The sequence below is a fragment of the Struthio camelus genome, chromosome 1 (assembly GCF_040807025.1).
Source record: "Struthio camelus isolate bStrCam1 chromosome 1, bStrCam1.hap1, whole genome shotgun sequence".
Classification (NCBI taxonomy): domain Eukaryota; kingdom Metazoa; phylum Chordata; class Aves; order Struthioniformes; family Struthionidae; genus Struthio; species Struthio camelus.
In genome coordinates, this window is record NC_090942.1 from 189559486 (window position 1) to 189587034 (window position 27549).

General features: G+C 36.5%; 1 protein-coding gene across 7 annotated transcripts in view; it reads left to right on the forward strand.

The window, feature by feature from the left end:
• The window catches only part of AKAP11 (A-kinase anchoring protein 11), a 42692-nt gene that overhangs the window by 2385 nt on the left and 12758 nt on the right, over positions 1–27549 (forward strand). For 5 of the 7 annotated variants that reach the window (XM_068929731.1, XM_068929730.1, XM_068929729.1 and 2 more), the window contains 7 exons: positions 3980–4087; positions 8371–8487; positions 12116–12163; positions 13509–13643; positions 14859–15123; positions 15581–20234; positions 22793–22948. In XM_068929731.1, the coding sequence (XP_068785832.1) occupies positions 4028–4087; positions 8371–8487; positions 12116–12163; positions 13509–13643; positions 14859–15123; positions 15581–20234; positions 22793–22948 (5435 nt within the window). In that variant the 5' untranslated portion in view covers positions 3980–4027. Of the gene's footprint in view, positions 1–3979; positions 4088–8370; positions 8488–12115; positions 12164–13486; positions 13644–14858; positions 15124–15580; positions 20235–22792; positions 22949–25766; positions 26945–27549 lie in introns of those variants that run through there. The other 2 variants (XM_068929736.1, XM_068929735.1) reach the window with 2 other exon arrangements.

A 27549-nucleotide genomic window follows, 5' to 3' on the forward strand; every position in this document is an offset into this window, starting at 1 on the left:
GCGTGAGAAATGTTAATATTTTCTATAACATTCTATGGTGTAGTTATTTTATGATAAAATGTGAAATGTTTATCATTATACTGTAGCAGTATTAAAAGAGACAATTTTCTGTGGTAGTTGCTTATCCAACTTTTTTAAAAATAACAAAGAGGTTCAATTCAGGGTAGATGGAAAACTGCAAATTTTCCAGATTTTTCAGCCATATATTCTGGAACAAATGGCTGCCCTTTTTTTTTTTTTTTTTTTTTGAAATGATTGCCTGTTTTAATAATTGAATGTTGAAAATCTTTTTTACAAAAAGAAGGCTAAAGACAGTGATGCAGTATGCTGGCAATACCACTGTAAGAGTGGAATCAGTGAACCAAAAGGGAATGGAGGTCTTTTTATAAAGAAAATATTTGAGCCAAATCTTCAGGTAGATCTTAGTGTACAATTGATGAACAACAGTGCTCTATTTTTAGACCTTATGAGCATAGTAACAAGCATACTTTTAATTGGAATGTGTTCTGAAGTATTTCAAAAGATGCAGTTAATGAATTGAGGCACATGTAGTTCTGACCAAAAAACAAAGTCATTTAGACTTTAATTTATGTTTTACTTAATGCTGGAAAAATATTTTTAGCAATGAACTAATCAGAGAAAATTAAGAATTCTTTTGAAAGTAGTGAAGCTTATTATTCACGTCATGCATCCGATGTAACAAGAATTCAATGTAAAACAACTAGAAGCAAACAAGAAAAAGAAAATTCAGTGTTTCAGAATTGTCAGTAATGCTCACTGACATGAACTGAATTTGTTCCACCTTTTCTTAGTGTGGATATAGGTACGTTCAAGACAACTTGACGTTTTTATAAATAGGCTTTTTCAAAACTGCCAACCACGTTAGCGAAAGTGATAAATTATTAGAAATAAGAAATGGAAAAGCATCTATCAGACTATTCTGTCGATTTGTCAGTACCAGATTGTTTAAGTTGGTTTTCAATAGCATTTACTTTGTTAAAGTTACAAAGGAGTGCATGTTGTTTTAAAAAAAAAAAAAAAAAAGAAATTTAATGTTTGGAATGAATGTCTCCAAGCTCAGCTTTTGATTAAGCCTGGCTTTTGGAAATTGTCAGCCAAGTTCTTTTGGCTGCTTTAGGTCATTGTGTTGAAGGCACAAAAAGTACTTTGCTTTAAAAGGAAGGTCTCTTCTTCCCCTCCCCCCCTCCTTGAACAATACTACAGCAAAAATATGTTTTGAAACAAAAGCATAGATATACTGTTGTCCTCAACTAGAATGTCTGTTGGAACTTAATTTAATAAGAATGGAATATATTACATATAGTTCAAATTTATCAGATATACAATTCAAATTCTTAAATATGCTAGTATACCTTTAAACATAGACATGTATATGTGCACAGCTATTTCAAAGATTTACTTAGCACATTTGCCCTTTACAGACATAACATAAACTTTCTTTCTGTGTCAGTTAATGTTTGTAAGCGCACGCTGACTTTTAATAAATTTATGTAAAAAATTGAAAACCAGGGCAACGTTCCTATTGAATTATTGGCGTTGATTTCACTAGTGAATTTTGCGTGTTACCTAATGAGATCTGAAAAGCTAACTAAATGTGTATTCCTTGTTCCTTAGTTTAGTGCGGGTATTGGCAATTCCCACAATCAAGTTCTTTTCTTTTTTTTCCCCCCTTTTTTGAATGTCTGCCTTTGGCTGATATTTTTTCAGAAACAGAAAAGTTCTGTTGCTCTGGCATCCGAGACTTTTGCCATTTATTCCCCCATTTCTTGTGAAGTTTACAGTAGGAGGAAATGAAATTTAATGGTCAAATACAGCATGAAGAAATAAAAATAATTTTAAACAGTGAGTATTATTTGTAAGATGTGAACTATTTCCAGGCAATCTTTTCTATCAGTGCTTTCGCTTTCTTTCCAGTTAGTTTTGGTATTTTTCAGATGATTAGACTGTTATGCTTTTGAAGATGGATAAGTTTTATGCATAAAAAAAAACCTTTCAGATTTTTGTTCTGTTTTGTGTTGTAGTGTTGGAAAAATGGGAACTTTTAGATTTCTCTGAAGTTACTGTTCTTTATTTTATTGGATGGGATGCTATAGGTGGTGGAGAGAACCTCCATAACTCAAGTACTACAGGGACAGGATGCAGAGAAAACAAAATAGTTCTGGTGCTGAGTCAAGGATAAACAAGTACAGTTTCTGTCCAGCATCTTTCAGGTTCTTTGTACTGTGACTTACAGAATTGTGTACAGAATTGTACTGTGACTTACAGCCACTGCACGTGGCTTTGTGTGGATACTTGGGTTGCTGGAGTTAACTGGTTGAGCCCTGTGTCATAGAATGATGCTTAACCTGCTGCCTGAAGGCAATGTACTGTAACCATAAACTACTGTACCTGAGTAAATCCTTCTGGACCCAAGATGGTCACAAGGTCATCTCTGTCATTTCCCTGTACAAGGAGGGCTTTCTTGAATTGCTGCACTATCCACAAACAGTGGAGCTCAGGTACTTGTACCTGACCCTATGTGAGAAACCAGCTTTTCCCACTGACGGTCCTTTTTAGGACAAGGATATTGTAAAGAGTGTTTCCCAGATACAATTGGATTAGCAAGAAGAGATTAGCTATTAAAGTTAGAGCAGTAGGGAGCAGTAAGGTGAGTCTGTTTTCTTGCTCGACATTGTTTCATAGCATTTTTTTTAACATGTAAATCTCAAGAGAAGTGTCATTGTTCTTTTTAAATCTTCAGTCCGTGAAGTTTGCCATGATTTTTTTTTTCTTTTTGCATATGTGTATACATATTCAGAAAAAAAAAGTTGGTAGACAGATTTAGAAATCTGCTTTGTGTCATTATCTTAACTAGATCTCTGAAATTTGGAAGATTAAGATGCATATAGTGCTCTGCAGGTGAACGTGTTGCAGTTTATTTACCTATGTAACTTTTCAAAATTTTCTAGCAAATTAATCTTCACTAAGATTAGTATACTGTGATGTCTGGATGTGTATTTTTTTTTTTTATTTTACTGTCAGTTTCACATGTTTGCTCCTCGCGTGGTTTATTTTGGATAGTCTAGAAGTTCTTCTTGGCTAAATTGTGTGACCAAGAAAAAAGATAAAATATTAAAAGTTTTGTAGAACTTAAGGGTCCAGCACATGCTTTCTCTCACTTATTGCTAATTTTTGGAAGGTAGAGATGAATGAAAGAAACTGAAATCTTCTGTTTCTCTGCATTGCTATTGATTAAAGAGAGAAACTTGCAAAATTTATTTTTGACATTGCTGTATCTTTTGTTAGAGCTGGATTTAAGGTCAGTAAGGGTAACTGACTTAAGCAGAAGCTCTTCTGACCACTAGTTTGGTGATACAAGCGTGCTGGTAGATGCGTCCTTGGTCTCCTGTGTTTGCCAGTTGGGGGCGGATTGTCCAGAGCAATACCAGAGAACAAAACTATTGATGCAAGTTATCCTAAACAGGAGTCTCCCATGTTCTTCTGTAGTACTTAGGATTGACAGAAATAAATAGGCCAGTTGGCTGAGAGCGTAAGTAGTACATTTTTCTCTCCAGATTGTCGGAGGGTGGATCCAGTGTGTGGTATGATACAGGGATCTCCTGATAAATGTCACTAGACTATCAGTAATAGTAAAATGATATCCAATATAATGTTTTTCCCACCCGTGCAACCTTGAAATCTATTTAAAGAAACATATTGGAAATAAGTTTTTAAAACTTTAACTCTACTAAAACTTTACTTTTTTAGTTTTACATTTTGTGTATTTTTAGTTTCTTTAAAGCAGTATATCTTTTTAAAGGCAAAATCTGTATGGATGGTATGCCATTTAAACTTTCTCAGTTTTAAAATACTTTTAAATTGTTTTCATTGGTTCTTATTTCATCCACTTACTTTTTCAAAATTATATATTAACTAAATGAGGAAACATAAAATCATCAAGTATAAATGTTTTTTGTAGGTGTGTTTGAGCTGACTTCCTGCATCGAGTACTAAGATTGGTAAAATCATGGATACGTATGCCAAGGCTCGGGGCAGTCGAGTGAAGCCAAGAATATCTGTGAAAAAGGTAATTATCTATACTAAGAAATTATACTTTCAAAGCTTTTTGATCCTAATCCTAACATTCTAGTAATGAAACGAGTGAGCCAGTAGGTTTGATTGGTTTTTGCGTTATAAGTTTTAACTTTGATAGGCTAAAATTTCAAGGAGGCAAATAACTGCTTTATGCTTTGGCATATTTAGCCACGTGGAACTGGGAGACAGAATAATTTAAAGGAGTACAATGCATGTGCGTTTACCTTTTGTTTTCTGTTTTGAGGTGATACGATGAAACTGTGATGTAGTTAAATATCAAAATTTACCTCGTTTAGTGGAGTGTAAATATGTTTTGAGTACTGATTATTCAAGTTTATATGTAATTAAAATATACATAATGTTCATTGAAAACTATTCTGTGAATTCTTTTAAGACTTACTGTAATATCTTTGTCTTTAGATCTTGGTTTCTTGGCTGGCTTATCCTTATGTTTACATAAACTTTTTGGGAGCACTTTGAAAAATAGGATCTGTCTAGCATTTATGAATGATATTTGTGTGTGTGGTTTTTTTTAACCAGTATGATGTCTGCCAATTATAAGTGATTTATTTATTCTTTTGAATTTTGCGACTGTAGCTTGGAGAACGTAAATATGCTACTACATTTTTCTTGCAACTTCTGTAAGCACTTATTTAAATGAACGTAGTACATGGCAGTGTATCCTGAAGGAACAAGTTGATTTATCCACTCGGATTTCTCAGAGAGTAATTGAATGCAGAGGAATATTTTCTAGGTCTTTCGTGACTGCTAAAAAATTCTTTACTTACGGGTGCGTGCAATGCTAAAGAGGAGAAACTGAGCGAAGAAATAGTGTCACCTGAAAATTACATTACTTTATTCCATAAGCGGATTTTTTTCTTTGTTCTTTCTTTTTAAAGGTAAGCCGTGTCTGTGGTACAGGTCCTATAGAAACAGCTCAGAAGCAGAGATCCGTGTTATGTGTCTGCTAGTTTACTGCAGATGTCATTCTGTATCAGAAGCTGGAACAAGTCATTAACTTTAGTCACAAACTTTAATTTATAATTGTGGGTTATATTCTTGTACTTTTAGACACAAGGTATAAAGGTCTTGATTTTTCATAAACCGTTAAAATAAAATATCTAGTTGAAATAGAATTGTTTAACTACATTCAAGTCATCTTGCATTCTCAACCTGAAGATAACGTGAATGTTAGAGCTCTCTTTTCAGTCTTCCTTTTTTTTTTTTTAATACTTTCTCTCCGCACTGGCCCGTCCCCCTAAAAAAAAAAAAAACCCCTAGGTTTCTAGGCCTTTGTTTTCCAGAAACACATTTGTAATAATGATAGTTAACACTGATTTGTGACTGATTCTAATGGTAACCTAAAATATTACCTCTGTGAACTATTCTGTTAGTTGTCATTAAACCTTCTGAGCTGTGCGGTTCTAGGAATGTGAAATTGACCCATCTCGGATGTCTCACAGAATTTTCCTTTTTCATGTAGCCAGACCAGGTTTTTGTCTGTAGTGGCCTCCTCTTAATTTTTCCCCTAGGGACAGCCATTTAGACTGTAGTATGGGACCTCCAGCCAGCCTTTCACACAGAGCCAGACAGTAGGGTGATCAGAACCACGCTATGCTTCATGTTCTTTTGATTGATAGCTTGCAGTCTGATTCATGTCCCCTTCATAATACTGAAGTGAATTGTTACAGTAGCTCTTAGAAGTCAATCCATGGTTGTGATATAGTCGTTTGAAGCCCAAGTTTCTATCTTTACAAAATGATTTAAAAAAAAATTTGGTCAGTTGAAATCTTACAGCATATGAAATCAGGAAGAGCTGTTTTGTTACTTTACAGCAGAGTAAACCTGAAAATCACCAACACTGGACTTATTTCCTCTGCAGATACTAGGGGAAAAAGAGTTAGTTTCAGATACTGTTAATGCTCCTTGGAATCTCCTTCTGCTAGCTATTTAAAGCACTACCCTCCTCTCTCCCCAAATGACATAGACGTCTTGCAGATTTGTGAGTTGTTTGAAATATTTGAGAACAGTTGTTTAAAATAATTCATGGAATCCATTAGTATAGAGTTTTCTCTAGTATACTGTGAAGTATCTGTAAATAAGGACTTCTGGATTTGCTGGCCACAAAGGGGACCATGCAAAGCTTTGCTCGTTGGGGCTAGAGGAATGAGAACTATTTGCCTTGTTCAGTTCTGTCTTGCTCTGAGTGCGGTGAGGACGTTGGCATTTCCCCTGCTATGGTTTAGTAAGCTCAAAATCTTTGTTCAGAGCTGAAATAAGATTCTCTGCCTGATACCTGACTTCTGGATTTCTGAGTAGAAGGAGTACACAGACCTAGCAAGTAGAGCTTTGCAGAGACTTTTGTCTTTTGCCCGTAGCCAAATAAGTATTGGAAATAGTTGTGCTATTTATAAAAACAAATAACATCTTGTTGTTGAGGATGACCTCTGGTCCTTGCCTAAACTGAAGTGATGGTCTTGGACACACCATTTTTCAGTTTTTAATTTAGTTGAGCATCTCCCAAGTGGGGGTTGTAGGAGTGTCTGCTTTCATTGCCTGATGGATATAAGATAGGAAGAATTCTCTGGATTTGAGTCCAGGCCTCTGCTGTCACAGGCATGATTTCGGTAAGTGTACAAAGAAGTTACTAAACATAGTCTCATAGTTAATGAGGTTACAAAAAACTCCTGCTGTTTTTAAGTCTTTTTGAATGTTGCTGTTATAATAGGTAGGAGTCATCTTATGAATTCTGGAGTAAAATTATCCACAGCAAATTTATACCCGTTTGTCCATGGATGTCATTAGTCTTCAACTTAAATTGTTTTTTTCTTTTGCTTATGTTCACCCTCATGATATGTTTACAGGCAGAGATCATATCTTCTCTCAGCCTGCGTTTTGGAGGCTGTGTAAGCTAAGGTCTTAGTCTGCTTTATGTGGAAGCCTCTGCGTTGCAGTGATTATCCTTCCTAGTCTTCCTTACTGTGCTTTTTGTGAATTAATCTTCTTTTTACATGTGGATGATATTGTATGTGCAATTATAGAGGATGTCTTCGTCCTTTTTTTTTTAAAGTGCTGTATAACGTTGACCGCCCATTGCTCTCCCGTGATCAAGTAATGAAGTTAGATCTTTTGTTTTCCAAGTCACAAATTCCCAACTCTGTTTGAAAGCTTGCTGTTAGTTTTCAAGGCGGTGACCTTGGACTTCGTACTACATTTTAAACTATTCTTCTTACTACAACTCTCATGTTGAACAAGTTGTTCCTGTCTGATATGCTGCTCTTCCTTGCTTTGAATTATCATTAGACTTCACCTGTACTTTTTTCTTTGCAATCCATTTATTAATAATGATGATACTTGATCCCAGTTTCAAGATAAATTTTGAAGTAGTTGTTACTGGGCCATTTCTATTATACTCTTTCATAACAACTTTTGCTGAGCCTTTGGATAGGTTCTTTTTTCTAGAAATATTTCTTTTGCTAAAAATCTATCTTTTTTCTGGTTTTATTGAGTCTGCATATGGTACAGTGTACTGTGTATCTATGGAAGTCCAGATGGGTGAATTCTCCTCTGGAAATAGTATATTATATATGCCTAGTTATTTCCATATATTTTTCTTTCATTTTTCTGACTACTTCTGTATTCATTGATTTGATTTTAAAACCCATGCATCACACCCTTCCTCTTCCTTTTTAAATACAGATATCTTATATCTTCAGTCATCATCAGTGTGCTACCAGATCTGTAGTCTGTCAGTGAGGATGTGCTTTTTTCCTCTCTCCTGTGTTTCCCCCCTTCTCCTGACTGTTACATTCACCTCCGTTATTCCTGCCGACTAAATTGTCTTTCATTCTTTTCTAAGGAAAAGCTGATGGAAAACTTCCATATATAGGTTTTGATGCAAGAAATAGATAGGGCTTGGATTTCATCTTGCATTCATCTGCTTCTTTTTTTCCTCTCAGTTATTCTAAGACTGCAGGCATTAATTGAACTAATTAATGAACAAGTCTGCATTTTCTCACTATTCTTTTTTTAATACCGAATGACTAACTTGTTTTGGAATAAAAGTATTGCCTGAAGAAAAACAACTTGCTTTGTGTTAATTCCATGTCCTGAAGTAAACTTCAAACCTGGTGATTTATATACAAAGTAGTTTGACACAGTGCTTAAAGTAGAGAGACTTACTGGGTGCAGGAGACAGATGGATGAACCATGTATCCAAAATTGAAAATGCATTTTGTTTGCTTTATACTTATTTGGGTTTTTATTGTCTTTCAGACTTTTGGTGAAGGTGTACTGCGCTCTATGAAGTCATTGCTACAGAGCAGAAGAGAGTTATGCAGTGTATTGGCAGAGGAGTGCTTTAATCGGGAAGAACAAGCTAATTTTCTTGAGGTTTGGCATAACCTAACAATTTATATGTCTTTTCATAGGTATGATAAAGGATGATCTTGCTTGTAGTGGCATGGAAAGTTGCAGGATAGTAAACATGAACAATATGGCAGGTTGCTTACTGCTCATAAACTCTACCCTGTGGTGTTGTCCCTGAACGCGGTAACTGCAGTCTTTAAAAGAATTGTAAAGCAGAGAAGTGTCTTCTTCAAACTTTATGAGAATCATGAAGCTAAACATCAAGATGTATGGACAGATAATTTTTTTTAAGAGTTGTATTACTGAGTATACTGCATTGGATGAGCAGTCCTGTGTTCAGGTTGTATGCATGGTATCTCAGCAAAGTAGCACAACCCTTAGATTCAGGTCTGAACCTGCAGGCTATAGTGATTGCTCATGTTTGCCCTATACTTGCTGCTAAAAGCTGAAGCCACAGTGTTGCAGCTCAGGCGCTCTTTTATACGAGTACAGGTGCTCTAAAAGCTGGACAAGGTGGGGAGAGAAAAGGAGTAGATCTGGATGGAATTTAGGAGTGTCCAGGTAAATCTTGGGCTGCGAGGAAGAAAGGCCAGAGCTATCTGGACTACAAAACTAAGCACTACTTCTCCAAAGGAGAAGCAATACGGATCTCATTAAGAGTTTTATGAGGAGACTAGTAGTTCACAGGTCTGAAAAGGAGCTTAGAGGAGAGGGTGACCTGAACTGGCCAGGCAGAGGAGCCAAGATAGGGGGAAATGAAGCAAAAAAGACTCAAGAAATGGCTAGGGGGAGGCTGAAACTGGGTAAGGAGCAGAAGCAGGGAGGGAGAAGGCAGATTGTGTGACTAGCATAGGATTGCCTGGACAACACCAGGCTGTCTGGGACTCTCTGGATGGCAAGACTGTGACTGAATGAATTGTTTGGGGAAACACGCAAGGAACTAAGGTTGTGAAACTGTGAAAAGAACTGGGACAGATGAGGAGATAAGGAAGAGCAGGAGCTAGGCGACTGGAGGAATGGGCTAAGGAATCTGTTTGTTTAGGCAGACCATGCTCTAGAATCTACAACAAAACTCAAACTTTTCAACTTTGTTCCCCCCCCCCCCCCGCCCCCCGTACGTCCGAAGATGCTAGAGGCAAGCAAAACATAAGCAACTAGCTAATGTTCTCTAAGGAGAAGGATACCTTACTATGTTCAGTTACTTCATTAGGTCAAGCAGTTAAGAGCACTCTGCATGAAATGTTGGAGGGTCAATATACTGTCATAGAAAATATTTTTTTTTTCTATAAAAATGTAGGGAAAGACATCGTTAGAAAGAATAGTGTTAACAGAACATAATATTAAGACTGCAAAGTAATTGATCAGACTACAAAAACTGAATTTAGGTTTCCTATGCAATTTGAATTCAGCACTTCTGTCCCTGTGGATTATGATAACCTTCAAATACAGTGTCACATACACTATTTTTAGTTTAAAGAAAAGACTCGTGTTTGACTCTAGGCCCTTCTCTCCCCCAGTCCACTCCCTAGTGACTTCTGGTCTGAAGTACTAATTTCATCCATGTTTGAGGCCTTAAAAGTGATTTCTGTTAATTCTGTGACAATTGAAGGCAAGTCACATAGAGATCCAAATTAATATTGTCCCTGAGGCAAAAATAGGTGGACTCTGCAATGATATCATTTGGCCAATGTTTGCAGACCAGTCAGCACGTACATTGACTGGTTAGCCCTCCTCTGTATGAAACTACAACTTCTGAATGCTGCCCTGTGTTGCACAATGAAGTATTCTGTGGGAGAAGGGTCTCGGAATTATTGAGGAAGAGGAAAGGGCAGGAGCATAAGAAAGCAAAAGGGACATACACCCACAAAAAACAGCAGCAAACCCCAAAGTTCCCCAAAACGTTGTTCAGAAAACTCTTCTTCCTCCAAGTCCTTTAAGTCATTTGGTATTGTTAGGCCTCTTCAATGGAAGAATTGAACTTATATTGTACGTATCATACAGATTAAAGACGTAGGAGTTTAAAGGTGTAATTGTAGGTATTGTACAGATCAAAGATGTAGGAGTTGAAGGGCATATTGCTCAAATGGGATCGTTAAGGCAGTGAATGCTGTGCTGAAGAACTATGTTTTGCCTAGAGCTGTTTGGAATGCTATTGCAAAGCTTTGTTTCAGTTACTGCTTTGTCATAACTGAAATATGCTAATTAAGATGTGTAGACTTAAACAGGAAGTTTTTTTTTCTGTTGGGAAAGTAGCCTCCCAGTACAAGACCCCCTAAAATACAAATTGTCAGAATTTTTAATATTTTAGTATGATTTCAATTTACAAGAAAGACTTTTTTGCCTTACATTGAAATAAAATTGCAAAATGCAAACACTCAGCAAAACAGAATTGTTTTCCAGCCATTTCTTTTTCTGGCTCTGTTTCACAATTTCTGTGTATGCCCAAGTAAATTGCTGGACCAGTTAGTCGTAAGTGATTGTGAACATAATAGTATTCTTTGCTTTTTACACCAGAAGGCTACCTTACAGAAACAGTGAGTAATTACCACCAAGTTAGTATGACCTGTGACTTGAATGCATACAATTTGGTCTACTGCATAGTGTTCTGAAATAACTGAATCTAAGGCATCGAAAACTTAGCTCCAGACAAAAGTGAAAATGTTTGATCTTTGTACTTTAATTTCCTGTCTACAAAATGGATCTCCAAGCTTTTTTTGAAAATAAATGCTTTGGGTTTTTTTTGGAAGCGTGCAGGCACCCTATTGGTTTGCCATAAGGGAAAAACTAAGAGAACTGAATAGATCTGACATTTAAAGCAGGGTTGGAATAATGGACGTGAAGTAGGTCATGAAGTGGCACTGAAGAGAGAAAATAAAACGAAATACTTATGTCCTTTGATTTGGTGGTACTGAATGATAGAGGATGCCTGTAGACAAAATAGTATGGGAATATGTGATAAAATATTATCACTGTTCACAAGCACAACAAGCTGAGGTGAAGCTGAGTAGGCAGTCCTATCACCTTTCAGTTTCTTGAGCCTGACAAGAAACTTTTAAGGTTGAATATTACAAGCTTTTTTTTTTTTTTTTTTTTTTTTTTTTTTTAAACCTCAGGGATTTGTCTGCTTGGGTATTGCCTACAAACATGTGGCTTAAGTCCTCTGTTCTGTTTTGGCCTAAGACTAATCAGTTCATGTGGTAAATTTGCTGAAGTATAGCCTAATCCATAAGAGCTTGTTAACGGGGACACAAATTTCAGAACTGATTGGAACTGACTTACATCTGGCCAGCTGGAAGCAAGGACAGAGGCGCACTGATCTTTGCAAAATCATATTTATATCAGTAGGCATAATGGAGCTGTATATGTTGCTCAAAGTATACGAGTCAGTAGACCATTAGAAGAAATTTTAGGTAGCGGATTTTAAACATTGTATGTGCTCTGCAGTCTGATCTACTCTTTCATGACAAGTCAAATTGCGTAGACTTACTATTCTCCATGTAAGACTCCACGTTACTCTTTCTACAAGCAATGCTATTCAAAGGTATGTTTCTTGTGACAATAAAATGAAGCTTTACAGTAAAGTCTGCTGAATTTTACTCTTAAACTTGTACAGAAATCTAGACATTCATATATTCATATATTTATTCTGCAGATTACATTTATAGGTTTTGCCGAAGAGATGAGTACTGGTCGTTTGCAGGTATAGTATATATCTCTATTGGAAAATAATATAGTTCAGCACTGGTGATCTCTTGTAAATAATATATACCTTCTTGATGGAGGAATTTTGTTCTTTGAGAAGTTAAATATGTTTACACTGAATATTTAAAAACATTCATAACAGTTTTAAATATAGTTGAAAAATACTGATTTTGATTTTAATACAAGTACCAGTGCTTTATAGATATTTAAAATATTAATTGTACTGGAATAGTCTGGAATAGCCTGTTTACATTTGTTTTCTACTGTATGTGTAGGTATTTTGGCATGACTATTTTGTTTGTGGTTTGTAAGCTCCTCCTTCATAGAGTTGTGTTTAATAATAAGGTGCCATTGTCGTCTGCAGAGCTATAACTTTCCTGAATTGACTGCTAGCTAGCCAGAGATTGCTGTAGCAGTTCACTGATGTTAAAAAATGAAAAAAGAAACTGAATCCATTTGTATTCAAACTTGCATCAATTTTTGAGAAGTTAATAAAATGATAATACTGCTAAACATGCTGCCATATATGGGGTAAGAACTATTTCATCATTTAGAACTAGGTGAAGTTTAGAGAGAACAGGGCTTACTAGGTTTATGGAAACTTGATTCGTATAGTATAAATCAGTAATGTCTGTATTGAAAAGTACTTTAGGCTAATTCTATATTTTAGGTAAATCTAAAAGTTACCCAAGATCATATTAAAACAAGAGCCACGTCTCTGTTTTTATAATAGTGGTCTAAAATGCCATTCAAAGAAAGTGTGCTAAGAATGTGTAGAGATCCATTTAAAAGTATTATTAGCTGAGTTCAGTCTTCTCTGAGTAGTTGTGCACCTTGTAGGATGTGTAGATGCTTTTTACTCCTTCTAAGATTCTCCTTTGTGACCTTTAAAGCTCTTCTGTCACATGAGAACAGTGGACATTTTTGGTAGAAGTGTGAATTAGAAACAAGTGTGGATTAAATTGTTAGTGGAAATGAGTTCTACACCAGAGTTTGAGAGAATAACTGGAGGATGGGGTGAGAAGTAGGGAGGAAAACAGCTCTACCAAAATTAGTGGCTCTTAACATTTTCACAGAGTCTTGGAATGGTTGAGGTTGGAAAGGATCTCTGGAGATCATCTACTCCAATTTCCCTGCCCAAGCAGGATCACCTAGAGCAGGCTGCCCAGGACTATGTTGGGATAGCTTTTACGTATCTCCAAGGATAGAGACTCTGCAGCCTCTCTGGACAACCTGTTCTAGTTGTTCATACACAGTTTTGGGAATATGAAATTAAAAACTCTTCATTATCACTTACATGTTTTTCACATTGTATTCTCAGTGTGTTCTTATATTTAAATTAGGGGCTGACAGCTATTTCTGTAGAACTTCCAGATGTCCTGAAATCACTCCAGTTGTGCAAGCTAAAAGAAAACGAGGTTATATTTCTAAAAGATATAAAGAAAAGCTTGGAAAAACCTTGTATCACAAAACATCAGGTAAATGTTCTGTGTCGTCTTACATGTCTTAGATACGGAAGTCTTTTAGTTGGTTTTACAAGAATTTAGCAGTATCGCACCTTGTCTTGCTTGTATTTTTAAGCTATCTTAGGCCAACCAATGTTAATGTTGTTATGTTTCTGCAGTTTCCTTGTGTTCAAAATGAATGTTAGAAAATTTCAAAATAAACTTTTTGCTTTGGAGTTAAGTGCTCTATTGTAATACAAAATATCTAATATAAATATTTAATGTTTATGTTGCACAAGAGAATTTCTGCTACAATGATTCTCTGTAGCAGTGAATTCAGTAGGAGGGTGATTGAAAGGTGAAGCGGTGCATGGGTAATGCTCAAACGAGCAATGAAGACCTGCCTTTTAGGACTGTTTCTTCTTGTGAAAGACCACGGATTTTAGAAGATGTAACCAAGAAGTTTGGAGGCGTTCTTAGTTTTGTATGCACCTTATGATCAGTACATTGCCTAGTCTAGCTAGTGTAAAGTGAAACACCGTCTCACATACTACTCACCTGATGCATGATATGGCCTGTCTGTACTTGCTGGCTGACTTGGTCCTGTTCTTCTCCGTCACTGAAGTCCCTTTCATGGCCTATTTGGAAAGAAAGTGAAACTGATCAAGTTGTCTATGACTGCTCTGCTCAGATACAGCTTCCATTCCTCTTCAGGGTTTTCCTCCTTGAAACATAAGTGCCAGGAAATTTTGACAATGTCAGGCTTTCATAAAACTCACTGTTGTTTTTTCTTTTCCAATTATAAATATTGTTAAAGCAAACTTCTTTAAGTCATATTGACTAGTGTTACAATGTAAATTTGATTGTATATGATACAAATATCTAAACTGAAATACTGTGCAGCATGAACACACTTTGAAGTCCTGTCTTCCTCACAGATTTTTAACATGTATATTTGTAATAGTCTTGGGTATATATTATCAGGGCTGTGTTAAACGACTTGTTTTTTTTTTTTTTGGTTTTAATGCAATGATTTATTCAGAATGCAGGAGTTATTAAAATGAATAAGTGATATAACTGTTGCTGTACACAAACTGTTCCATTTATTTCCTTATCTGGAAAGGATTTTTACAGATAAATTGTTTACTGTTCATAAAGATGCGTTGAAGGAATCCCTTGTTACTCCTGCCAGCAGAAATTTTTCCAAGTTTGTTATATGTTTGTTTTCTTGTTGCCCTCTTTTTCAAGAATCAGCTTCCTGAAGTGCTTTGTGTGATGAGATTGTCTCCTTCATTCCCAAGGATCAAAGCTGATTATGTATTTACCTTGCTGAGCAAGTATACTACAGGTGTAAAATATGCAGTGGAAATAAACTCATTGCAAAAACATCAAACAGAGACATCCCATGCAGAAGATGATGACACTAATCAATCAGTTTCTTCAATTGAGGATGATTTTGTCACTGCTTTTGAACACTTGGATGAAGATGAGCCTTCAAAGATACAGAGTGTTGGTAAGTGCTTGCACGCTGTTGAGTTTTGTTGTAGAGCCTGCTCTTTGAAATTTAAGCTGTTGCAGGACTTCATGAGACAATAAATGCATATGAAACATCTAGTAACTTTTAACAGTAATCACCTGTTTCAAGAGGATAATACACAAATGTAAATTTAAATTTTTGTCATTCTCTTCACAGCAGTAGTTTGTCAAATCATAAGCCAAAAATTGCAGCTGTGGTGGCAGATCCAGAGAGGGCAGACCCTATGCTGGGTGCTAGAAAGTACATGATTTTTGTTAGTGATTAGATTTGTCTAATAAATCAATCTTTCATTCTTTTCAAACTCAAATCATGCAAGATTACCTAATGCATTGCAACAATAAAAAGCCCAGTGATTGCTATCAGAATTTATCCCTGATGTTGTGCATTTATGTGGAGACTTTTGTTTTTGAAGGTTTTTTTTTTTTCTTTTTAGGGGCATGCAGCTTTAGTTCTCGAAACCATCGAGATGCTGCTTCACAGACCATCCCCGCTCAATGTTTAGAAGCTGTGGACTCAAAAAACCTCATGGGTTCTGTACGTAGAAAGTCATCTGCTAGATCTTCCACTTTGATTGATATTTTGGGACTTAAGGAACTGTCCTCAGTAAAAAATTCAGTTACAACCTCAATTTCTGATCCGTGGATACAGAGGAGTTTCTATAAGCCATATAATCCTTCTGATCAAGGTGTTAATTTTTTACAGAAAACATTATTTTCCTCCTCTCCGGCAGAATCCTCTGAGTCAGATTGCTCCAGCCCAAGCCCTGTTATCTTCTTAGATGAAGAAGGGTATCAAAAAAGCTTGAAGGCAAAACTTCAGCTGCCAAAAATTCCAGTAGTGAAAGATGGTATAGAGGATTCGGACTCAGAAGTAAGTGAATTTTTTGATAGTTTTGATCAATTTGATGAACTGGAACAAACCCTGGAAAACACTTGTAAAGTTATTAGGGATCCCGTCCAAGGGAATCCTCCTCAGAAAAGGAGGGCTGCCCATGAACAGCTGTGTTCTGCAAACATAACAATGAATCCTCAAAAATTCAAGTTTGATCGTCCCACACTTCCAGCCAATGTAAAGAAACCAACTCCTCGTAAACCTGAGTCGCCGTACAGCAGTGTCTTTGATGTTCCAGATTCTCCTCGCCCAGTTAAAACATCAGGGGAAGAGAGTGGAGGCTTGTTTAGCCCTATTAGATCATCAGCTTTCAGTCCACTAGGAAGCTGTGGTGGTTCTGAATGCTTGTGTCGGATGAATCCTGGTGGAGATGGGACAGGTCAAAACCACCATGATGCACTCTACGGTACTTACTCAGAATACGCTGATAGTTTTTCATTTGAAATACTGGGTTCTGTTTTTCATTCCGAGTCTTCATCAGAACAAATCCATGCAGGAAACGATTCCAAATGCCACAGAATTGCTTTGAAAGGAGAAAAAGGTCAAGCTGTGGATCACAGAATGAAAACTGGCAAGGAGCCAGAGAAGCAAGCTAAATTAAAACATAAGTCATTAATGATTAGAGATAGCATTCAAAAATTTGCAACTGATTTGGTTGAAAAAAGTTTTGGCAGTGCGTTTAAAGACCTACAAAAAGGTGTTTCTTCATGTACCAATGCACTTTGTCATTTAGCTGCTAGATTGACTTCCTCAGTCTTTCAAATGGCTTTTTATGAGATTGGAAGACGTAGAGCAATTTCCCTGAAGGAGCGTGCCATTAATGGGCTGGCAGGCTTTTTGGTGAGTGAAGCTATAACTAGCGCTTTGAAAGAATTGCGACATGTAAAGAAACAAATATTTACCAACACAGTTGCACGTTTTGCAGCAGATCTTGCTGAAGAACTTGTGTTTGAAGGAATCATGGAAGTATGTCAGTTTTCATATCCATCGACTCCTACGGCTGCACAGCCTTCATCGTTTGATTTTGAAGATAAAGTGGTAAGATCCTATGCCAGAGATTTATCTGAATCTGTCATTCAGGAGGCTTTTATTGAACTCTCTCAGGTTGATGTGACCTTCACAACACAAGCAGCCATTAGCGTTTCCATGGACAACATTAAATATGTGAGTGCAGAAAGTATGTTACAGTCAACACAGACTTCCACAGCTTTTCCTACTTTTAATGATAGAGTAGCACTGAGTGCAATACAAGAATCCAAGACAGAATATACAGTGCAGCAAGCTCTATTTTGTACCTCTGGTGTTGTAAGTTCGATACCTGTGCCCTTAGCTGGAAGAGCTCTTTGTCAACATCAGGTTTCCTCTGATGTTTATAAAGCAAAAGCATGGAGCGCTTCAAACTCTGGCAGTATGAAAGCGTATAAAGACTCTACTCATCCATTTTTCATACCTAGAAAGAGAGAGGAGGAAATTGCTTCTTTCAGAAATTTATACCTAACTTCAGATCCCAATCAAAGTACTGAAAACAATCCATCACTTTTACATAACCAAAATGATACCAAACAAACAAATAACAGCTCTGGAATGAATAATAACTTAGAATTAACAAGTGGATCGAAAAGCATCAGTAGTTTCTCTGGAACAATGGTAGATATGATCGTAAATGAAGCCTATGAAGCCATAACTTCATCCAGGGTAACGAAAGCAGTGGAAGAGTATACAGATCTTTTAACAAGAAAAATATTAGAAAGAAAACCTTATTTGCAATGCATTGGTGAAGATTTTCCCAAGAACGTGTTCGCAGACCACTTGGCCAAGTATATCATAAAGCAATCTGTAGATGAAAGTAACAGTGTGGTATCAAGCACCTGTGAGAATTTAGCCTGTAATATGGGCTCACAGATATATGCAGATAACAGTAGAAACGAACAATATAGTGCGATAATGAAGCAAGAGGCTGAGAAACAAAATAATGTTCCTATAATTGTTGAACAGCAACAGATGCCTTTGAATAATCCACCTAAATTTCTTCTTGCTCCTGGTCATTCTGTTCAGCGGTCTTCAGAATCTAGAGACAGTTGGCAGGAACAAAAAGGACGGAGGTTTTTTTCAAGTTCACCACCACGGTATTCCACTGTGGCTTTTTCTAGGCATGTTCTAGAAGACCTTACTGACACAGGAAGCTGCTCAATAAAGTACTTAAATAAGCCCTCAAAAAACCCTGACACTCAAAAAGCATCATCAGGGTCTCTGACTTACAGGCGGGATGATTGTTGTCTGCATGCAAGTACCTTTGCAGGGATGTTTGGTGGTGAAGATGCTTTGCGGATGGAAGATAAATCAACTACCAAGGATGGAAATACCTGTGTAATGCCTGATACACCCCCACCAACTCCCTTAGTACCATGTGAAGCTAGTTCTGAAAGGAACCTAAGGAAGTTATCTAAGAAACTCAAGGGAGAATTAGCAAAGGCATTTGCACCCGCGACGCCACCTTCTACACCATACAATCCATCTGTTACTGGTTTGCCTGAAACTGAACATGACTCCCTGGAAAAAGAAGAATTTATGCTGAAACTCATGCGATCACTTTCTGAAGAAGTGGAGAGCAGTGAAGATGAAGATTGTTCTGAAATGCTAGTTGAGAAAGAAGAATATCCAGAAAAAACAATACAGTATGCAGATCACTTAGCTAGTCATATAATTTCAATAGCGACTGAAATGGCTGCCTCCCATTTAGATGATAAAACAAATGAAGGTGAAGCTAATAATCAGGTTAAGTTAAGTATGCCAAACAAAAGATGTGGGTATGCTGCATTTATAAATATTCCGGAAGAGACCTGCAATTCTTTGTGGAATTATGCAGGTGATATGGCAGGAAAAGTCATCAGTGAGGCCAAGAAAATGGTGAAATCAAGGCATTGTAAACTGTTGAGGTTGAAACGGGTTAACTGCCAGGTGGATTGCCTTTATCTGAGAAAAGGTGATAAAGGTGATAGTTCAAAAGAACGGTGGGGTCCAGGGTGGGACCAGTGGCCTGGGGAGAGAGATTCGTCTGTACTTTCTTTACCACAAAATTTGAGCATGATGGGTTTGACTTCCAAATACCCAAGCTGTGAAAGCGTGACTGATGAGTATGCAGATCATATTATTCGAGTTTTGAAAAGAGAAGGTGGCAATGCTGAATTGTTAGTGGATCAATATGCTAGTAGGCTTGCTTACAGATCTATAAAATCAGGCCTACAGCAAGCTGCTAGGAAAACTAAATTGAGATGCAACAGAAAGACATTACCTGGGCAAAATACAGAGGTAAATGGCAAGCTGGAGCTCTTCAAAATAACAAATAAAGATTCACTACAGCAAGTGAGAAGCGATATCCATCACTGTGAAGACCAAACTTGCGAAAGGAACGTCTGGACGCAGAGAGCGGAACGCACGGAGTTATTGCACTTTTCAGAATCTCTTGCTCACAGTATAACTTGTGATGTCAGGAAGAAATTGAAAATGCCAGGAGCGTGTTTGCCAAAATCTTTAACAGATTCTTGTCTATATAAAAAGACTGAATTTGATGAAGTCACGGGGGATCTTACTAAAACAACATTTTCTAGGGCATTTCCTTTCTCCCCAAATCGTAAACTATATCATAGTACAGGCGATTTAAATGAAAATGGTTACAGTGAAGGTATAATGCAAGCTATAGAGCAGTATGCTAGGAAAGTAGCAGATGATACTCTAGAAATGAGTTTAGAATCTGCTGTTCTCCATGCAGCTGAAAACAGGAGAAATGGAGATAGGCTCTCATACACTGAGAAGTTGTCTCCTTTTTCTGGAACGGTCTGTAGATGCTGCAGTATGAAGGAACATCAGTGCTGTACAGAAAGTACGTCTCATCTACCTGCGCAAGAATCTACCATTCCAGTGAAGCGTTTCCCTCATTCCAGGTTGGGTGGCGTCTGTCAAAAATCAAGAATATTTCACCTTGATATTCCTAAAATTCATATTGATGTAGAACAGAAGGCAGTGTTTTCTGACAAGGTGGTTACTGCAGCTGTTGAGAAAGCAGAGAGAGAACTGAGTAACACGAGTCTGACGGCTGACAGTGGTATTGGGCAAGATGGAGTCAGTTTTGCTGAAAGCCTTACTACTAAAATAATGACATCAGCTATGACTAATATTGGTCAGGCAGTAAACATAAGGTAATATTCATTTTCTTATTTATTGCATCCTGTACCAGAAAAAGGAGGATTGTTAATACAAGTACTGTGCGATCAGAAGGAATTTCTTTCTTTTGGAAATATATACTTTGTATTCTAAATGTTTTTTCTTTTTATTCTTCTGGTGGTAGTTAAATGATTCAGAACTGGGGGGAAAAAACCCTTTTTTTTCTACCTGTGGGCGCTTAAAACCAAAGTTTCTATATACATCAGGATGTGTATGTTCTGGTAGATGACTAACAATCGAAATTTCAACTTTAAATGCCTGCCATTTTTATCTACAGTAGGGAATATTATACCTTAGTTGAAGGTCTTGCTGGCATGTGAGCCGTGACGGTCCAGTTTTTTTCTGTACCTGTATTTCTTCTTTTCTGCAGAGAAAAAGACTTTTGTTTTTTTGTGAGCATGACCAGTGTCTGGTACTGGCAAACCAAGCTAGCCATTGCTTTGTAGTATGAAGGCTTTCTTTTGATAATGAATGTGTTATAACAGTATCCTCGTTATTGGAAGGAAAATCTTGCTTTTAGGAAAATAAACTACTTCCTAAGACACACTTTAGCTTATAAGATAGTAATATACTAGACCAGAAACTGACTCTCAGATTCGCATATCTATATCAAAGGCTAATGTACTGTTTCTTTTAATATGCCTCTGACTAAGAAGTATGTGCCACAGTAACTTTGGGGAAAACATCTGTTTCTTAAAGCAGACTCTGCAGAGATCAGAACGACTTGGAATGTCTTCCTCACGTCGAAGAACAGTCTTTACCTTGTTGGTCTTTTTAAGTTATAATAGTTACTTTCCAAATTGTTTTGCATGGGAGCTCCTCACAGTGGCAAAGGATTTATTTTCTTGAATGACATCATGATGAATAATTAACCTTACTTATGTATTTTTTAGTGACTAAAGGCCACAGTGGGCCTGAAAGCAATTTTTTCAAGGTGTGATATGAAGCACATAACAGCTCCTGCTCATAGAATTTGGATCTGAATGGAAATTTTTGTTTTGTGTTTGGGGGTTATTTTTGCAAAACGATTTCTACCAGCTTTTTCAGCTTTTCAATGGAAGCGTTTTAAGTAAAAATTATAGCAGCAAATAAATGTTAGTAAATTGTATATTGTGGCTGTTTGTGCAACATGATTGGGTCCTTAATCAGTGTGACTGGAAAAAGTCGTTTTATGTCTTGTGGTGATGTTTTTCTGATACTGATAGTATCAGAGGTGATGCTTTGTTTCTGAATCACTTCTTTAAAATGTTGTCTAAAATTTCTGGTTAGAATATGGTAGAGCATCTAGAAGGCAAAGTTTGAAGAGATATTGTTTATTATTCATCTGTGATAAGGAGGAGATATTAGGGTTTTAACATTACATCCAGTTTACAAGTGCTTCTTATATTGGTATCTGAAGTATGGCATAAAATATGTATGCTTCTTGAGAGCTGCCTTGCTCATGTGCAGTGAAAAAAAAATTGCTGCTAGCACTGGTATAACTGTAAATAAAAATGGAAAATAATAACCTTTGCATTGCCCAAAGGAGTTGAGATTTAAAGATTTAAACAGTACTTATTTTAAGCTACATCATTGCCTGCAAAAATTCATGCTCACCAGAGTGAAGTGTTATCCATAGTGTGGTCAAGGCTGGCTTTTTAAATGGTGAATGTAACAATTTTGAAATGATTGCTCTCTATGGTGTTAGTAGGATAATAGTTTTTCTTAAACTTTCTAGCATTGATCTGGAAATAGATAACCAGAGTTTGACCCTAAAGGTTTTCAGGTTGAACTCCTTATGAAAAAGTTACAAATAGCTTTAAAGCTATAAAATTAGATCCCTTGATGGGCCTTCTAAAGGCCATCTATTACTGAGCATACTTGCTTGACTGGTTTTTGGAAAAAGAAATACAAGATTCTTTCCGCAGGGAAAAATTCTATATGCTGCCCCTGTTAATGCCCTTTCTTGAAGCAGGAAGCCAAATTGTTATCTGCAGAAAGATCTTTTTTTAAAATATGGTAACTTTTCCATTTTTTGAACACTAGCGTACTCTTAAGCAGTTTGTATACAATAGCAAACCACTGGTAGCCAGCTGGTTGTAAGGAAGGCAAGGAAGGGATATAGCCAAATTGTCCTATGGTGAACAAGTTCAGAAATGCTAATTCTCCCCACTTGGAAAGTGTGGCTTGATCAGTGCATAAGAGTAAAATGCCTAGGTGCTAAAGCTATATTATGCTTTATACAAATAATCTTCCAAATGAGAGCCTGCCTTCCCCTCTTCTTGTAGTGAATGAGTTCCACATGGCAATCCCAGGTGTAAGCCTGTTAGCAGAAGCGTAATGGGTATGTGCATGTGTTACAGAGTTTCTTGGAATTTGAAATTTATTACGTTGCTCTGTTTCTTACTTTGAAAACAGGGTTGCAAATTAATGTATACCACACTTTTTTGCCTGGAATTTAGTATCTTTGAAATGATGTTAAACTACTATAAATGAACTAATGTAGGTCAGTGTTACAGCTCAAGTGATGTTTTCATCTTAAATCTTTGTTTAGCTCTGCTGGAAGAGAAGGATTTCACTCAGTTGAATCTATTGTTAGCCAGCAGATGAGTCTGAGTATTGGTGATGATAGCACTGGCAGTTGGTCCAATCTAAGTTTTGAAGATGAACATCCTGATGAAAGCAGCAGTTTTCTTCACCTCAGTGACAGGTAACTTTATGTTAGCATAGCTAAATGGTTAACCTTGGTGTCTACTGATATCAAGTGGTTTTCTCTTTAGGAACGGGGAGAGAAGAGCTTATTTTTCTCTTCAGGAAAAAAATGATATGTTTTGTTAAAATTAACTCTAGTGCGTATGAATCTGTTTTCCTACCAAAAAAAACTTTGTTCATGAATGTTAATACGACATACAGTATGGAATATGTAGAGTTTGCGTTTTTATTGATATCAGGAAATGACATCAAGTAACGCTGTACATTTGTAACTTAAGTACTGGCAAAAATGCAGGCATTTTAAAAACAAGTCATGTGTAAAACGCAACTTGGAAGTAGCGCATCTTACTCATTCTCTGAAATATTAACACTCAGTTAGTGAGAATATGTTTTCTGTAAACTCATCTGTACTTTTGAAAATAAAAAATGTGAATTTATCTCAAGAGCTTAGACCAGTATTAGGGTTTTGGAAGGTTGAATTTATAAGCTATTTTAACTGATGTTGGAGTATTTATGTACTACTACTAACCAGAGCTTATAGGTGGGTAAGTATTGGAACTTACAGTCTGTTCAGGATAGTAACTTTTTTGGTAGAGCTTCTTTCTGTAGACCTCCACTTGGCTACCTGATAACTAGCAAAGATTAGAACAAGAATTGAAAAAATCTGCAATGTCTATGTCTGTTGCCGGTGAAAAGTAGAGAGAATTGTGACCCTAGCTTCTGTATACAGGAGTTTTGAAGAATGAGTAGCCTTAATTTTGTATGACTGATGTATCACTCATGTTGAAAGTTCAGCTTTTGTTTTTGTTTTTTATTCTTTTGCTTACTAGTTAGTACTTCCCGCATCATTCAGATGTTAAAGAAAATACAGAAGTAATGTTTACTTATGTAATGTATAATTAGATTATTCAGTACTAAGATGACACTGCTCATTTTAAATTTTGTAGTGTCTTCACATTTTTGCCTGAATATTAATTAAACTAGAATTATACTTTATCACTGATTCAACTGAATAATTTTGCAAGAGACTGATTCAACTGAAATTTATTTTAATAAAACATCTGTTGAATGAGTGAAAACACATCAAACTTATGTAATAAAAGCCAGAGTATAAGGAAAAAAGTCGCATTGGCAGTTACAAGTAGCGAATAAAATACAAGTTAGCTGATGCTAAGAAGAAACTATATATATTAAAAAAAAAAAAAAAAAACTTGCTGGACCTGTTGTGCCAATGCTTTTGCTTTTTTTTTTTTTTTTTTTTTTTTTTTTTTAAATCATCCCAAAACCCACTTAAAAAGTTATCTACAACTTTCAAGAAAATCAATTGCTCCTTAGAGGAGCAATAATCCAAATTAACATTAACTCAGGGAAGGGCATGCCTAATTTGGATAGGCAGGTTCCAGCAGAAGAAACAGGCATGCACAGATTTACCAGCTAGCTTTACAAAACTTATGTGGACTAGTAACAGCACATGTATTTCCCTTGTGTCACTGAGGTTTAGCAGATGAAACTGAGGGGATCTGGGCTTATTGCCCTGAGGAAAAAGATAGGGAGGAGAAAAGACATCCTATAACAAAACAAGCTTTGGTGGCAACACTCTGCATGGAGCAATGTTAGCTTAATATGGCAGTCTCTTTAAGAAATAGAAGAATTGCACGGCAGTGATGAAGATGTACTGTTTTTACCTGTTCTCTTTAACATTAAAAAGTCTTATTAAACAGGAGAATGCCTTTCAGTAGCAATAGAGAAGGCATTTATCATGCAGCTACAGCAGTTGAAATCCCCTCTGTCCCCTCACCTCTGAGGCTGTCTATTTAAAAACTACTGCACAGTCATTTTGGAACATCTAAATGTACTATCAAGTAGCCCTTGTTATCTAGAGCTTTATTCCAATCAATGGAAATCGATATAAGTTTGGCTTGATTTTTGGTTGCATTTGTTTATATGCAAATACTCATCTTGCTTTTAAACAAGTTTTCTGGGGGTGGAGGGAAGGGGGAGGATCTCCCTCACCCTTTGAGTACTTTCCAGGCCTTTTGCAGTATGCTACAGATACTGGTACGTGAGACTGCTTTAGCTGATACTTTGAGGATTATCTTTGTAATGATAAGCCTAGAAATACTATTAATGGTAGCTTAAACCGTGGAACACAGAATCAGAGCCCCCAGAAAAGAAAACAGCAAAACAAACTGCAACAGTCCAGTTCATTTTACCTTACCTTGCTTTTTTATTTTACTTTCTTTTCTCAGGAAAAAAAGACATATAGTAGTTGTATTGACATCGTACATGCTCTGTTATTCTGTTAATTTCTGAATTGAGCGGAGATGCCTTTAATGCAGATCAGTATGAAAATTGTACTTCATAGAGGATTAAACTAACCATAAACAAGAGAGCAAGACAACTTGGAGAGAATTATCAGAGTGATCGCTTTAGTTTCTTGTACTGAATGGAAATAAGAACGAAAGTTCTTTAGTGGACTTCGTGAAGTTAGTCATTCACGGGAGGAGTCAAACTGCTTTTCGCATGTCATGTTAGTTGCTTAAATTTAGAAGTCTAATAGTCTTAAGCTTCCTCTACAGTTAATGCTTAGGTATAGGCTTCTGCAGGGGATGAATCAGAGCATCTGATTTAGATTATAATTCAGAGCAGAAGCCTGCCTCTTGCCTTTAACTGCATGTACCTAAGGCAGAATCTCAAAGCAGATGATCTGAGTGCTAGTTCACATACCTATGGTGCAGTTTTGCGACTTGTTTGGCCTCCCTTGGTAGGCTGAAAGCTTTTATTTCTGATAATTTTCCTTCTTATTTGTGTTGAAGAGCTGCATGAAGCAGTATAGAGACATTACAGTGCCTCTTTCTGTTTTTGCCTGTTCTGTGGCTGCAAGACTTTCAAGAGTGTTCAGCATCTTACAGATAAGTTAAGTTCACGTTACAAAAAATCCTTACACGTTGCTATGCATTGTAGTCACATGGTTAAATATCTAATTATATCAGACTGAATTTGACCTTTGTAAAATACATTAACTTTTTCTCTAATCAGAATGGTAGTATGTATGAGGTCATTCTCTTCGATTACAAACACTTTTTCCTTTAATCTGAGAACTAGGGCAGCTTTTACTTCCATTTATTATGCATCAGTGAAAGAATGAGTGCAAAGCATTGATATTAATAGGCTTTGTTAAATATGTGTTCTGTACATGTAATTCAAAATCAAATTAAATGTTAATACTTCGTATATACTATGATGGTCTTGTGCAATAGCTTGAGAAATGTTCTTAAGACTAGATTTGCATTCTCCATGCAAATCTAACAGGTAATTGTGAAGTCTTGGTAAAAGTAAGTAATTGCTATTAGCATTTTTTAATTGTTCTTTTTAATAGATTTACTGCAGTTCTAGAGCCAAGCTAGTTTATTTGGAGACTTCTCTTAAATTTTCTTTTTTTGAGTAATGGCAGAACAATCTGTTCTTTGCACATTTTGTCTAAATAACCAACAATAACAATGTCCTAAACAAAGAATCTGCAACTTTTTTACTTTTTTTTTTTCTTTTAGGGTATATTCCTATTGCAGGTTTACTAACCTGCTGTTTTCATGTTAAAATTAGGATCCAGACAGGCAAACTGGAAAGCAAAGGATACTGATGCTGTTGTTTGCTGCCTCTCAAAAAGAGATTGATATCTGGCTCTTGAAGTGCTCCTTTCCAGCATTTAGGATTTTAAATTTTACTGTTTGTCTTGAGATCGGAATGAGTGGAAAAGAGCTTTAACAGTCAAACACAACATTTAGCTGAACAGACAACTAAAAGCATCTTCTTGCAGCAGCTGTTCTCTAGCACTGCTTTATGGTTTGTCGTACCATGCCATTCCATGTCATCCATGGACAATTTAACCATCTCCAAGAACACTAGTTCTGTTTCTCTTGACATCTTATTCTTGGAAGGTTCCCAGGCATGCTGTGGGGGAGGCATCAAATCAAGGAGCGGGAGTTTTAATCATGTGAGTAGCTCAGACTTGTACATAAGCACAGGCCCAACATACTCCGTGAATTTTAATGCTTAGAACGTACCAGTGTAAGGCCATGTTCAAGTTTTCGCTGCTTTGCATTGACTTGAGCGTAGTTGTGGAATAAATGCAGTATGTCTGTGAACTGTGAGTTAATCTTTTTAGTCTTATTTTCACTGATTTATAGCAATGATTTTTTTTAAAAAGTCAGCTTTACGAAGAATATTCAGATATTTGTTTTAAAAAGTCTCTTTTTGGTTTTTGAGTGTGGGTTTTTTCCCCTTCTTCTTTTTCCCAAAGTATTTGCTACTCATCAGGCTGCTGCAGATCACTGCTTGATTTTGGAATGAGATACAGAGAAGGACTTTCGTTGTGTAGTTGTCTTTACAATATATAATTTCATGAATTCTTGGCTAATCTTTAAGCAAATACTATATTTGTAATCCATAATCGTATGAGTAGTTCTGTTGAAATTGTTGAGCCTGTATAAATAAAAAAGCGATATGCTTAGGCCTAAGGACAGAATTATTGTTAGCACTGGTCTAGAAAATTAATGAGCACAAATCAGTACTTTAACCTGTGTACAGAACTTACCAGTT